Below are 15,470 nucleotides of genomic sequence, written 5' to 3' on the forward strand. Positions count from 1 at the left end.
GCTTTGTCTATTGGACCCTTACAAGGGCTACACACAGACACACACACACACACACACACACACACACACACACACACACACACACACACACACACACACACACACACACACACACACACACACACACACACACACACACACACACACACACACACACACACACACACACCTCCACAACGGCATTGTCACCAAGTCACCAGTTTCCTGCCACTTCACTTGTCTTAGCTTTTCATTGTCATTCTCTATGGTCCATTGCTTAGAACCACTTCAGGATATGCTTAGCCTTGTCTATTTTGGCGGGGAGGGGAATGACTGCTAACCCCCCCTTTGGATGTGCTAATACGTATCCAATACCTCACTGTCATATTCTCCCTCTCTCCCTCAGATCCTGCTACAGGGTAAGAACCCGGGTGTGGTGTGGGAGTACACCTTGCCCCGCAGTGAGAGGAAACCCAACTACACATGGGGAGTAGTTCGCTCTGACTGCTCTGCCCCGTGTGCTGGAGGTGAGCCCAGGATGAGAGAATTCCATGAGTGTGTGTGTGTGTGTGTTTGTGTGTGTGTGGTGCATTGGGTTAGCAGGAAGTGCATTCTGGCTCATCAAAAGCATCTTTGTAAGCGACAGTGAAAAGGTTGCACGGTCTCCCTTGGTCCTTTACAGACCTCCCTGAGTACTTTATCCTATTCACTCATCAATGTATGTCAGCGAATGTGTGTGTGTTTTTATATGTGAGCCTGGATCAGTGGCTCCCTTGCTCTATTCACTCTATCCCAGTAGGGAGGGTGAAAGCAGACAGAGCAGACAGAGAGCTCTAGACAAGCTTAGAGCAGAGATTGCTATCTGCACCCAGTCACTATTTCGTTCATACTTTACTTTAGTTGTCAAGCCCTCCCGTGTTGCTCAGACAGGAGAAGAGTGTGGGCTTTGTGTGTGACCTTTTCAGTGGTTGTAAAAGACAAGGCAAACTGATAAGAATGATGTCTGTCTGCCTCGCTCTCCTTCTCTCTCTCTTTTTCTCTCTTTCAGGTCGGATCTTGACAAAAGCCATCTGTTTGCAAGATCAGCGGACCCAAGTCAACTCGACACAGTGCAACCCTCAGACCAGACCAGTGCTCAGCTCTCACCTGTGCAACACGCAGCCCTGCCCATCCTAGTAATTAACCCTCTCTTTCTCGGTCTCTCTCTGTCTCTCTGTCTCTCTCTCGCTTTCTTTCTGCCTCTCTCTCATTCTGACAGACACGTACCATAACCTCAGCCTACTGTCTGTGCTGTAGTTCCATTGGCGAGCTGCTGTGGCTTGGTCTGGGATACTGGTGTGGTCTCTTTGCTGCGGGCAGGGACCACTCAGCCTTCTCTCCCTGTTGCGTCCTGCTGGAGAGCCCCGTACGTTCCCTACCCAAGGCTCCGGCTCCCAAACCAAACAGGATTAACATACCCTCCAGACAGGGGCAGGCCGGCCTGGTATTCCCAGCGCTGGCCCCCGCTCAAAGCCACAGCTTCTGGACCAGGCCACAGGAGAGAGCTGCCCCAGCCCCACTCATGCTCAGTTTCACTCTGCCTGACCGTCTGAGTACTGCTCGCACTGATAAGGCTCAGCCCAGAGACAGCTCTGAAGAAGACCTCCGCAGCCTCTCGTTTCTCCTCAGTGAGTGGTCTTCACCACCGGAGAGAAAGAATGAAGATGCTAGAAAAAGTCAGACAGAGATCACAGATTAAATTATTAGCCCATTAGTAACAACTGTCTGCTAAATTGGGATAGTCAACAATGTTCTACAACCACGACAGACCAGTAAAAGTAATTTCCAAAAACTTACTGGGCATCAGGAATCCTTTCAGACATTTTGGTTGATCTCATCATTCGGGGAATTTATTTCAGACACCAACCATTTTCTTCAGACACTGGATGCAATTCTCAACTTTGCAAATAAAAGTTGGGATATTGAATGGATTTCACTTTGAGCTCTGCTCCAGTGACAATCCATTCAGTTCCTATGGGACTGACTCGATTTACGATGCTCCATCTTCAAAGGAACAGCCATGAACCCGTCCGTAGAGAGACTCTTTGAGCCTGACACGCTGACAAAGAGATGACAAACGTCTCTCTCTCTCGCCACCCGCCTGTCATCCTCTCCTTGTTGTTGTCTGCCTGTGTTGTCTGATGTCCCACCCCTGCACTCACGTTACAGTACAGCGTATGTGAGTGATGGTGGGTGAGGGGGAAATCAGGACCATACGACTGTTTCCTTAAAGAAACAATAATAACCAGTGCAGCTTTCCCTGTCAAAATCTTGACAAATCGTTCAATAACAGTGGGTAATTGAAATGACTCTAAGCCTGGTGGGAGTCAGTGAGTGCCTTTGGTGTGTGTGTTGTTGTGTCAGCGCAGTACTGTTGCATCTTGGGGAGTGCGTTGGTACATCATTCTATTCTACATCATTATTTCTCGAGACATGTTTGTAGGCCTGGTGCTAGACCACTTAAACCACTCACTTTCTTCTGTGTTCAGGGGACTATCGTCGTAGAAATGTGACAGGAGCACATACCACAGAGATCATCTTCTCTTCTTCTGTGGTATGTGCTGCGGTCACAATTCTACGACGTCAGATTTCCACAGGCGGCTCACTGTATAGAAGGCTAAGACCAGAGACTGTGCTGCCCGCCTGTCTCTGAGAGGGTTAATAACCAGCCAGGGCGCTATCAGTTACAACTTAAACATTCTGCCACTGTTTTTCTGTGAGGCTCCCACCATTTGAGAGGGGGGTTTCTTCCCTGTAATCTGGGTCAAACTATATCTGTTATCTAGGGGAAAGGTTTAAATGGACCAGACCACTAATGACCTCCCCCCGTGTGAGCTGGAGAGGAAGTGTGCCGTCCAGGTGAATGATATCATCAACATAAATCCAAGAGCAGAGTCCTGTTCATCAGTACCAGACTCCTGAATCAGTGGACCCTGTTTCCCGCTGATTAAGTGTCAGGATTTATGGGATACCTTTTACAAATACTTCCAAACTGTATGGGCATGCTATCAAAAACAGAAAAGGAGGAGCGTAAAAGAGGCCCTCTTTCCATCGACTATCTGCAGTGCTGACAGGTCTGTCCATGTTTTATTATAGAGAGAGAGTCTGGATCCCCACAGGGCCAGATCAGTCTAGCCAGCCAGGAATCCAGCACTCAGTCCCAGCCCTATTGCGCCAACTCCAGCCCCAGCACCGGTCTAGAGCCCCAGCCTCAACCAGACAATGCAGGCTTGCCTGCAAGGGCCACTTGCTTGCAAGCAGTCACTGTGTAGTGTGGGGAATGGGCGAGATCAAACACCCCGAGGCCCGCTAGGAGCCAACTTTATCTGCCAGCCCAGGATGTCACCGGAAAGATAAAGGTTAATGCCTTAAAGAGTTTTGCAGTTCCCCTGGTGCATCCGTTTCTACTCTCTCGCTCTCTCCTTTCTTCTGTCTGTCTCCCAATGTTACTTTTGCTTCCCTTCTTTATTTATTTGATATGATTATTTATTTAGTTTATAGTTTATTTAGTGCTCTGAAGAAGATTCCTGTAGGCAGGCTGCAGCTGTAGAGTTACTTGTCTGGCTCTTCCTGGGTAGTTGTGGCACGTGTACCAAACTACGGGAGAAACAGAGAGACATCAGCAGGTAGGCCCAGAGCAGGGAGTAGGAGGAGGTGCTCAGAGAGGCTGCTGTTTTAGAGTGGTGCTTGAAGTTCTAACCTGAAGTGCTGTTGGTTGCTGTGCAACTGCTACTTTACACTTGAATAGATTGTTAGTATAGTAACAGGTTGTGCATCAGATGGAAAGTCAACGTTTGCCAGTGAAATGCAGCCCGTACCATGACAGTAAAATGTAACCACTGCATGAATGTAAAGCCATCCAGTATTTCTCAATATTCCCAACATTTTTCAAGTTAAATTGTATGGCTGGAAATATGGGAGTTATTGAAAGATTCCAGAAATACAAATTACAGCTAAGCCAACATTGGTTTGCAGTGAAGCACAGTAGTTCAACCTCATTCCAATGACATATTCTTATTTATATGGCAGTGAAAAAAGAGAGAAGAGAAATCTGAACCGGTGCTTTGCTAGACGGGCCGTGTTTCTCCCCTCAAAATTGCAGTTCAGCCTTCTCCCTCATTTATCAGAGATGGGTTTGAAGGGAAATGAAAGGTCTGACAGAAGGGCAGTAGGAGTGGCTGGTCGGCACCGGAGCCTCAGAACTCGACTGAGTCAGCTGTCCGTCCTCCATGCCCCTGGTCATGTGGTAGTTGGAGCAGTCATTTGTGCTAATCTCCCTGCGCCCAAAATGCCAAGACATAGTCTATTTTAGAGGCTGGCTGCTTTCATCGGAGGCTGAGAATGATCCACAGATACCAGAAGGCCACAACTAGTGGAGACGCTGAGTGTAGAATCCTGTCCCTCCCTACAGCCAGACCAGACCAGACCAGGCCAGGGGAGAGGAGAGTTGGGCTAAGGGGAGCTCTAAGGGGAGCTATGGGGTTAGCCTTATACTGTATGGTGGAAACCTTGCACTGTTTTAGTATGTTGTACACAAATCAAACCACATTTTATTAATCACATATTTGTAAAAAAAAAAGTGGACTTACAATGAAATGCTTACTTACGGCCCTTCCCAACATTTTTTACATTTGTTTTATTTAACCTTTATTTAACTAGGCAAGTCATTTACATTTACGTAATTTAGCAGACGCTCTTATCCAGAGCGACTTACAAATTGGTGCATTCACCTTATGATATCCAGTGGAACAACCACTTTACAATAGTACATCTATATCTTTTTTGGGGGGGGGTGTAGAAGGATTACTTTATCCTATCCCAGGTATTCCTTAAAGAGGTGGGGTTTCAGGTGTCTCCGGAAGGTGGTGATTGACTCCGCTGTCCTGGCGTCGTGAGGGAGCTTGTTCCACCATTGGGGTGCCAGAGCAGCGAACAGTTTTGACTGGGCTGAGCGGGAACTGTGCTTCCGCAGAGGTAGGGAGGCGAGCAGGCCAGAGGTGGATGAACGCAGTGCCCTTCTTTGGGTGTAGGGACTGATCAGAGCCTGAAGGTACGGAGGTGCCGTTCCCCTCACAGCTCCGTAGGCAAGCACCATGGTCTTGTAGCAGATGCGAGCTTCAACTGTAAGCCAGTGGAGTGTGCGGAGGAGCGGGGTGACGTGCGAGAACTTGGGAAGGTTGAACACCAGACGGGCTGCGGCTTTCTGGATGAGTTGTAAGGGTTTAATGGCACAGGCAGGGAGCCCCGCCAGCAGCGAGTTGCAGTAATCCAGACAGGAGATGACAAGTGCCTGGATTAGGACCTGTGCCGCTTCCTGTGTAAGGCAGGGTCGTACTCTGCGAATGTTGTAGAGCATGAACCTACAGGATCGGGTCACCGCCTTGATGTTAGCTGAGAATGACAGGGTGTTGTCCAGGGTCACGCCAAGGCTCTTAGCACTCTGGGAGGAAGACACAATGGAGTTGTCAACCGTGATGGCGAGATCATGGAACGGGCAGTCCTTCCCCGGGAGGAAGAGCAGCTCCGTCTTGCCGAGGTTCAGCTTGAGGTGGTGATCCGTCATCCACACTGATATGTCTGCCAGACATGCAGAGATGCGATTTGCCACCTGGTTATCAGAAGGGGGAAAGGAGAAGATTAATTGTGTGTCGTCTGCGTAGCAATGATAGGAGAGACCATGTGAGGATATGACAGAGCCAAGTGACTTGGTGTATAGCGAGAATAGGAGAGGGCCTAGAACTGAGCCCTGGGGACACCAGTGGTGAGAGCACGTGGTGCGGAGACGGATTCTTGCCACGCCACCTGGTAGGAGCGACCTGTCAGGTAGGACGCAATCCAAGAGTGAGCCGCGCCGGAGAGGAGGATCTGATGGTTCACAGTATCAAAGGCAGCAGATAGGTCTAGAAGGATAAGAGCAGAGGAGAGAGAGTTAGCTTTAGCAGTGCGGAGAGCCTCCGTGACACAGAGAAGAGCGGTCTCAGTTGAATGGCCAGTCTTGAAACCTGATTGATTTGGATCAAGAAGGTCATTCTGAGAGAGATAGCAAGAGAGCTGGCCAAGGACGGCACGCTCAAGAGTTTTGGAGAGAAAAGAAAGAAGGGATACTGGTCTGTAGTTGTTGACATCGGAGGGATCGAGTGTAGGTTTTTTGAGAAGGGGTGCAACTCTCGCTCTCTTGAAGACGGAAGGGACGTAGCCAGCGGTCAAGGATGAGTTGATGAGCGAGGTGAGGAAGGGGAGAAGGTCTCCGGAAATGGTCTGGAGAAGAGAGGAGGGGATAGGGTCAAGCGGGCAGGTTGTTGGGCGGCCGGCCGTCACAAGTCGCAAGATTTCATCTGGAGAGAGAGGGGAGAAAGAGGTCAAAGCATAGGGTAGGGCAACGTGAGCAGGACCAGCGGTGTCGTTTGACTTAACAAACGAGGATCGAATGTCGTCAACCTTCTTTTCAAAATGGTTGACGAAGTCATCCGCAGAGAGGGAGGAGGGGGGGAGGGGGAGGAGGATTCAGGAGGGAGGAGAAGGTGGCAAAGAGCTTCCTAGGGTTAGAGGCAGATGCTTGGAATTTAGAGTGGTAGAAAGTGGCTTTAACAGCAGAAACAGAGGAAGAAAATGTAGAGAGGAGGGAGTGAAAAGATGCCAGGTCCGCAGGGAGGCTAGTTTTCCTCCATTTCTGCTCGGCTGCCCGGAGCCCTATTCTGTGAGCTCGCAATGAGTCGTCAAGCCACGGAGCAGGAGGGGAGTTCCGAGCCGGCCGGGAGGATAGGGGACATAGAGAGTCAAAGGATGCAGAAAGGGAGGAGAGGAGGATTGAGGAAGCAGAATCAGGAGATTGGTTGGAGAAGGATTGAGCAGAGGGAAGAGATGATAGGATGGAAGAGGAGAGAGTAGCAGGAGAGAGAGAGCGAAGGTTGCGACGGCGCAATACCATCTGAGTAGGGGCAGAGTGAGTACTGTTGGAGGAGAGCGAGAGGGAAAAGGATACAAGGTAGTGGTCGAAAACTTGGAGGGGAGTTGCAGTGAGATTAGTAGAAGAACAGCATCTAGTAAAGATGAGGTCAAGCGTATTGCCTGCCTTGTGAGTAGGGGGGGACGGTGAGAGGGTGATTTCAAAAGAGGAGAGGAGTGGAATGAAGGAGGCAGAGAGAAATGAGTCAAAGGTAGACGTAGGGAGGTAAAAGTCACCCAGAACTGTGAGGGGTGAGCCATCCTCAGGAAAGGAACTTATCAAGGCGTCAAGCTCATTGATGAACTCTCCAAGGGAACCTGGAGGGCGATAAATGATAAGGATGTTAAGCTTGAATGGGCTAGTGACTGTGACAGCATGGAATTCAAATGAGGAGATAGACAGTTAAAACAAATTCTTATTTACAATGACGGCCTACACCGGCCAAACCCTCCCCTAACCCGGACGACGCTGGGCCAATTGTGCGCCGCCCTATGGGACGCCCGGTTCTGATACAGCCCTTGATTGAACAAGGGTCTGTAGTGATGCCTCTAGCACTGAGATGCAGTGCCTTAGACCATTGTCCCACTCGGGAGCAGAGAGAGAAAATAGAGAAATAATAGAAAAGTAAAACATGTAATAATAAAAGTAATAATAGTTACACAATTAGTAACAACTTGGCTATATACAGTTGAAGTTAGAAGTTTACATACACCTTAGCCAAATACATTTAAACTCTGTTTTTTCACAATTCCTGACATGTAATCCTAGTAAGAATTCCCTGTCTTAGGTCAGTTAGGATCACCACTTTATTTTAAGAATGTGAAATGTCAGAATAATAGTAGAGACAATGATTTATTTCAGCTCTTATTTCTTTCATCACATTCCCAGTAGGTCAGAAGTCTACATACACTGAATTAGTATTTGGTAGCATTGCCTTTAAATTGTTTAACTTAGTGTCAAACATTTCGGGCAGCCTTCCACAAGCTTCCCACAATAAGTTGGGTGAATTTTGGCCCATTCCTCCTGACCGAGCTGGTGTAACTGAGTCAGGTTTGTCGGCCTCCTTGCTCGCACACGCTTTTTCAGTTCTGCACACAAATGTTCTATAGGATTGAGGTCAGGGCTTTGTGATGGCCACTCCAGTACCTTGACTTTGTTGTCCTTAAGCCATTTTGCCACAACTTAGGAAGTATGCTTGGGGTCATTGTCTATTTGGAAGACCCATTTGCGACCAATCTTAGCTTCCTGACTGATGTCTTGAGATGTTGCTTCAATATATCCACATACTTTTCTTTCTCATGACGCCATCTATTTTGTGAAGTGCACCAGTCCCTCCTGCAGCAAAGCACCCCCACAACATGATGCTGCCACACCATGCTTCACGGTTGGGATGGTGTTCTTCGGCTTGCAAGCCTCATTATGGCCAATCAGTTCTATTTTTGTTTCATCAGACCAGAGGACATTTCTCCAGAAAGTACAATCTTTGTCCCAATGTGCAGTTGCAAACCGTAGTCTGGCTTTTTTTATGGCGGTTTTGGAGCAGTGGCTTCTTCCTTGCTGAATGACCTTTCAAGTTATGACGATATAGGACTCGTTTTACTGTGAATATAGATACTTTTGTACCTGTTTCCTCCAGCATCTTCACAATGTCCTTTGCTGTTGTTCTGGGATTGATTTGCACTTTTCGCACCAAAGTACGTTCATTTCTAGGAGACAGAACGCGTCTCCTTCCTGAGTGGTATGACGGCTATGTGGTCCCTTGGTGTTTATACTGGCGAACTATTGTTTGTATAGATGAACGTGGTACCTTCAGGCGTTTGGAAATTGCTCCCAAGGATGAACCAGACTTGTGGAGGTCTACGATTTTTTTTCTGAGGTCTTGGCTGATTTCTTTTGATTTTCCCATGATGTCAAGCAAGAGCCACTGAGTTTGAAGGTAGGCCTTGAAATAAATCCACAGGTACACCTCCAATTGACTCAAATGATATCAATTAGCCCATCAGAAGCTTCTAAAGCCATTACATAATTTTCTGGAATTTTCCAAGCTGTTTAAAGGCACAGTCAACTTAGTGTATGTAAACTTCTGATCCACTGGAATTGTGATCCAGTGAATTAATTATAAGTGAAATAATCTGTCTGTAAACAATTGTTGTAAAAATGACTTGTGTCATGCACAAAGTAGATGTCCTAACCGACTTGCCAAAACTATAGTTTGTTAACAAGAAATTTGTGGATTGGTTGAAAAACGAGTTTTAATAACTCCAACCTAAGTGTATGTAAACTTCCGACTTCAACTGTACACCACCGGTCAAAAGTTTTCTATTTACTACATGATTCCATATGTGTTATTTCATAGTTTTGATATCTTCACTATTATTCTACAGTGTAGAAAATAGTAAAAAATTAAGAAAAAGCCTTGAATAAGTAGGTGTTGTAAAATTTTTGACCGATAGTGGACACGGGGTACCAGTACCGAGTCGATGTGTAGGGTTGCGAGGTAATTGAGGTAGATATGTACTAGGAATAAAGTGACAGATAGTAAACAGTAGTAGTAGCGTATGTGATGAATAAAAAAAAGTTTGTGCAAAAATGGTCAATGCAGATACTCTGGGTAGCTATTTGGCTAGCTATTTAGCAGTCTTATGGCTTGGGGATAGAAGCTGTTCAGGGTCCTGTTGGTTCCAGACTTGGTGTATCGGTACAGCTTTCCGTGCAGTAGCAGAGAGAACAGCCTATGACTTGGGTGGCTGGAGTCTTTGACCATTTTTAGGGCATTCCTCGGACATCGCTTGGTATGGAGATGGATGGCTGGGAGATCGGCCCCAGTGATGTACTGTTTATGTTTAGATTCTCATGTGTGTGCTGCGTGCAGAGGTGGGTGCTGATGCTTGTAGAGCACATATGCAGTATATTTGTGTGAGTGTGTGTGCGTGTGTCTCTGTCCTTCCTGTGGGCACAGGGGAGAGAGTGATGGGTGTATTTAGACCCCAAATAAATTATACATATTTAGGAAATCTGTGGTTCCTTGCCGGGATTAGGGATCTGTGTCATGTGGTTGACACGCTTATGACAGAGGTTAGGAGGGGAAAGTAAACAGCCAAATCATCTGTTTGGAATGGTTCCCTGCTGACTGTGCTGAGTTCAGCAGTTATTCTGCGTGTGTGTTTATGACTGTGAGATTATGTGCAGGTTTATGAGTCACTCTAAGAGCTATACCGCCATTCTGTTTCTCATAATTCAGTGACTCTTTTTCGAGGGGCATTTTTTTAGTTTGGTACTTGGGCTGACACATCTCTCTCCATTTCTCTCCTCAGCTGGACGACAGGGGACTGGGGGCCCTGCAGTCGGTCCTGTGGGGGTGGGCAACAGACACGTCACATCCAGTGCTTGCGTAAGGTGACGTACCAGCGGGAGGAGGTGGTGGCTCACTCCCTGTGCCCGGTCATCGCCCCAGCCCAGGTGCAGCCCTGCCACACCCAGGCTTGCCCACCTGAGTGGAGCTCGGGAGCCTGGTCGCAGGTAGGCCACACTGCATGACATGCCCATATACTGCCTATTATAGTTTGAAAAAGGCCATTTTGTAATTCTTTTTTAAATTGCTTCTATAAGACTTTGAGATGTGTCAGCTAGCACTGCAATTAATTAGCAAATGTCTGTGGTGGCTTAATGTATGGGGAAAACACTTCTCTGCCCTCTGCTGGACACATGGTTAATTGCGTACACCCTGGCCTGAGAACAGGACACAGACTGCAGAGAACTATTTAAATCATATTATCATCATTAATCGCACACCATTATTGTGAGTCCCTCAATTTAGTTGGCTAGGCAAAACTGACATGGCCAGATTTAGGCTATGATACCTAGTCGTGATCAGTGTTCTCCATCTTAGTCAGTAGTGACTGAGATCTCCATCTGCTGTTTCTATAAAAGCCTGTCTGTCAGTGATACCGCAGATACCTGGAGGGATGTTTCTCTTTACTGCATTATCTGATGTATATGCTTTTATTAAGCAGTGCATAGTATATGATACAAATAAAATAACTTGAATTCCAGGTCTTTTCACGGCTTATTCAATACTTCAAACATACACTGTTACAGTACGTTATACTGTCTTTCAGAGTTCTCAGGCTATCTCAAGTTGAGTGTGTCTCTTTGCAGAGAGAGCCCAGAGTGATTTAGTGCACTGACTACATCCCTTATTAGCTACATCCCTTATTGGCTACATCCCTTATTGGCTACATCCCTTATTGGCTACACCCCTTATTGACTGCATCCTTCACAGGGTTCAGACGCAATTCATTCTGAGCATGCCTCCCAGTATGAGTTCAGGCTGAGTTTACCAGACCCTCTGTTCCTCTGCTCTCCTCTCAGTGTTCCAAGTCGTGTGGGCGTGGGATGAAGAAGCGTGGCGTGTTCTGCAGAAGCACTGACCCCGGAGCAAAGGCTGTGGTGGTGCCGGACAGTATGTGTAAGCCACACCACAAACCCAAGGCCCAGGAGACCTGCGTTGTGCGCCGCTGCCCCAAGAATGACCGGCTGCAGTGGTTCACAACACCCTGGAGCGAGGTAGGGACTCACGGAGACAGACAGACGCAGATGCTGTACAAACACACCCACACATACTTTGTATAACCTTGTACACACCGACGCACAAAGAAACCCAAACATGCATTGAAGATTGTCTAGACAGAAATGCATTTGCGACAAACATACACATCCAGAGTGCTGATGCTGTGTCCCCTCGTCAAAACAAAGCAAATAGCCTGAATACCAAAGGCAAACATTTCAGACATTCACTTTATAAGTTGAACACTGTTGCTATGGCGATGCGGGGTGACCTTGCCTTGTTCTCTCCACTGGGGGACCAGCTGTTCTCTCTGAGAGTTCTCACATTGTCTTATTCTCTCCGTTCTCTTTTTGCTAATGGTGCCTCCTCTGGCCATTCTCTCCGCAGTGCTCCACATCCTGTGGTCCAGGTGTCAGAAGGAGAGAGCTGCGTTGTAGGGAGAGGGATTCACAGGGGGGCTACACAGAGTTCCCTATGAGAAGGTGCAGGAACCTTCCCAAACCCTCTGGGGAGCTCCAGCAGACCTGCAGCACGGGGCCGTGCCCAGAGCCTCGACCTGTCGTCCCAGGAAGGACAGCCAGTGCAGTGGTCTTGGGCTGGTACTCTTCTCCTTGGCAGCAGGTATGTATATCCACTCTCCATCCACCCTGCCTGTTCTCCCAGACATGATGGGGATTTATGTTGAATGGATGTGGATTTAGTGAAACATCCTCTCTCGCTCTCGACTCTCGACTCTCGCTCTCTATCTCTCTGTTGTCAGGCCCAAAGGGGGTGGTATTCATGTATATGTATGTAGTATCTACCAAGGCAACCTCTTACAGTCTGACATCTGACTTCCCCTTGATCAGGGGGCCTGTGATGTCTGTATGCACGTAGGCTCTCTCTCTTCTCCCTAGACATAGCTTGGAGGTAATGCACATGGTGTATGCATTCGTAATCTATTCTATGTACGATCTTCAACCACCTCTCTCTCTCTCTCTCTCTCTCTCTCTCTCTCTCTCTCTCTCTCTCTCTCTCTCTCTCTCTCTCTCTCTCTCTCTCTCTCTCTCTCTCTCTCTCTCTCTCAGTGTTCTGTATCCTGTGGGGGAGGGGTACAGTCCCGTTCTATCCAGTGTCTGAGACAGGGACGTCCTGCAGCTGGATGCCTGAACCCCCAGAGACCCATAACATCCCGGGCCTGCAACACACACTTCTGTCCTGCTCCTCGTCCTGCTCCTCCTGTTCACGTACCTGCCCACATTCCTGCTCCTGGGCCAACCCTCAAAGGTGAACTACTTCAACAACTCATAGAAACTATCGTAAAGTTCTGTCTGACACTTTTGTTGGTGCGCGTTTAATAACACTATCCCCTTGATCTTCTCTCCATCAGACGAACAGTCTTGTGTTGACTTCTTCAGCTGGTGTCACCTGGTTCCTCAGCACAGTGTGTGCAATCACAAGTTCTACGGACATCAGTGCTGCAAGTCCTGCAATGGCAAAAAGCTATAAGTTCGGAGGACTCTTTTTCCCATGAGCCTCTAGCTGCAAATTGCGTAATATGCGCTACAACTCTAAAGGTTGCTGTGGTTGAAAATACATTTTGGGCCATAATGCACAAGAGAACTGAGGTGCAGTCTCTGTTCCTGGAGTACTTGACTAACAGTGGTTAGCAAAATAAAAGAGAATAATCTCCATCTTTCTGGATACGTTGTGCTAAAGATGGCAATGTGGGCAAAGACATTCATGCGAAAGCAGCATCTCATAACTGGAAATACAGTGCAACTAATCATTGCAGGACATTCTCTGTGTAAATATATGTATTGTATGTCCTGATATTGTCAACATCTAACTCCAAGTCACCAAGAGAGCTCTGATAATATCTGCATTTTAGCTCACTCATGTTTTGGATATTTAAAGGCATCTGGTTTCAGACGTCATTTTAAGTTATTATGGCACACATGTAATTTAGCATTTGTCAGGTATACCATGGGCTTTGTGTGCTGCATGTGCTCCATGTTTCAAGCTCTTTACATGTAGCAGGCTACCTATCACAGAAACTCAGCAGGTTCAATAATTAGACTGTACATTATACATGTAAAACTTTAAAAGGCATTTTGAAGTTGATCACAACTCCCAAATGCACTTATCAGGCCTGGTCCCTCTATCTCTCATGGTTCATAATTGGTGCTTTATTGTGTAACAAGAGACAGTACTTACAGTACATGTGTACGTTCCATACGTCTTCATGTTGTGAATACATGCATATTTGTGTATGAGAAAATAACATTTGTTGACCCATATTTTAATGTATGCTCCAAGTGTCCTGAGCAAGGCAGTTAACCCACTGTTCCCCGGGCGCCGGTGACGTGGGCGTTGATTAAGGCAGCCTCTCACACCACTCTGATTCAGAGGGGTTGGGTTAAATGCGGAAGACACATTTCAGTTGTATGCATTCAGTTGTACAACTATCTAGGTATCCCCCTTCCCTTTCTTGTGAAAATATTGGTGCAATTCTGACAGCCGCCGGGAAACCGTATGTTCTTTCCCCATCCATCATAATGATAAGGAAACATCCTCTGTCTATTGGGCCAGCAGCACTGAACCTAGGTCCTCTCACACCGGGTAGATATGATGCCAAATCATTAACTAGCGCTGGGTATAGCCACAGAGGATCCCCCAGACTTCCACCACTCATTCATGAAAATCAATGTCTGCAGGCTAGTAAAGGGAGCTGTGGATGGGGCCGTGTCAGAGAAGATGCTTTCTTTCCTCGGCCTGGCCAGGTGGGAGATGTGGAGAGAAGTGGTAGGCGAGAGTTGGCGGCATAGTTGGGAGGGAGGAAGGGGTAGCCAGGGTTGAGGTTGTCACTTGCTCTCGACATACTTTTTCAGAATGCTAATTAGTCACAGAGCCTGGCGTGGTGGGAGCAGACAGACTTTGGGGGGGGGGAGCAGAGCAGAGCAGACCAACAAAGGCCTCTAAAGAGGGCTGCTGCATACTTCACTCTGTTTACTCTGCCCCTGCTCTCACCATCCAGACCAGCTCTGTTTGGTTTGTTTGAGAAAATGTCAGCATCCCTCCACTCCCCCGCTCCCTCTCTCGTGACCCCCACCTTCATTTTTAGCATCAGTCAGTGCTATGAAATACTGTAGATCGCAGCTACGTGATGGTAAATCCCATTTTTGCACTATTGGCCATGTGGAAGGCAATGGGATAGCCAGTTGTACAGACAGAAAAGGCAACCTACTTCCAGCCAGCAGGGAGAGAAACAGGAAGACCATGGCTAGAGTGTACGATGTTGTTTGCTGTAAATCATAAAGATCCTAAGTCTCCCCCTGCTCCCCAGAGAGGGATGGCCCCATACAGAGAGAGCTGTCTGGTCTGGTCAGAGGCTCTGTGACCAGGGAGTTGTTTTTCCTCCTCCTCAGCCTGCTCTCCATCAGTGGCTTGGAATGGAGAGTGTAGAGGGACAGAGAGAGAAAGACTGATATGATCGTGAAGGACATTCCTGAGCGGTGGCTCTCTCTGTCTCTGGTCTGGCCTACTCACGGCTAACACTGTCATTATCATGGGAGGCTACCATTCCTTCCAATACCACAGCTTCCTCCCCTGCCTTCACCAGGCCTGAACAGCATCCCTGCAACCTACGCTCACAAAGGGTCAAGATGGACTGTTGACTTTTCCTTCTCCCTTTCTTGCTATACTCGCATGGTCATTTTATGTTTTTGTTTGTTTGTTATATTGGTTATGAACTAGTTTCCACCAGGGATGGTACTCTCTCTGTGTTATAAAACCACTCAATTAGTTTCCAGTCCCTGTGAATTGTCTGTGTGAATTATCTCTAGTTAAGTGTGTTGAACTAATGCTCTCAAATAGACTTTCAAATGTCACATTGGGCTGTAGGAGGACATGGGAGTGGGGAATATTTGATTTTACGTGTGTTTTTCATCAGCCTTGCAT

The 15,470-nt window shown here is 47.4% G+C and overlaps 1 protein-coding gene across 1 annotated transcript in view; it reads left to right on the plus strand.

Moving 5' to 3' along the window:
- LOC106587290 (A disintegrin and metalloproteinase with thrombospondin motifs 18) overlaps positions 1-14,453 on the plus strand; it is a 47,806-nt gene extending 33,353 nt beyond the window's left edge. Inside the window, exons 17-23 of the mRNA XM_014175539.2 lie at positions 386-506; positions 1,028-1,154; positions 10,279-10,483; positions 11,336-11,530; positions 11,919-12,152; positions 12,599-12,797; positions 12,901-14,453. Coding sequence (XP_014031014.2) covers positions 386-506; positions 1,028-1,154; positions 10,279-10,483; positions 11,336-11,530; positions 11,919-12,152; positions 12,599-12,797; positions 12,901-13,019 — 1,200 coding nt within the window. The 3' untranslated portion in view covers positions 13,020-14,453. The remainder of the gene's footprint in view (positions 1-385; positions 507-1,027; positions 1,155-10,278; positions 10,484-11,335; positions 11,531-11,918; positions 12,153-12,598; positions 12,798-12,900) is intronic.
- Positions 14,454-15,470: the final 1,017 nt, after the last annotated feature.

Source organism: Salmo salar, chromosome ssa26, assembly GCF_905237065.1.
Source record: "Salmo salar chromosome ssa26, Ssal_v3.1, whole genome shotgun sequence".
Taxonomy (NCBI): Eukaryota; Metazoa; Chordata; class Actinopteri; order Salmoniformes; family Salmonidae; genus Salmo; species Salmo salar.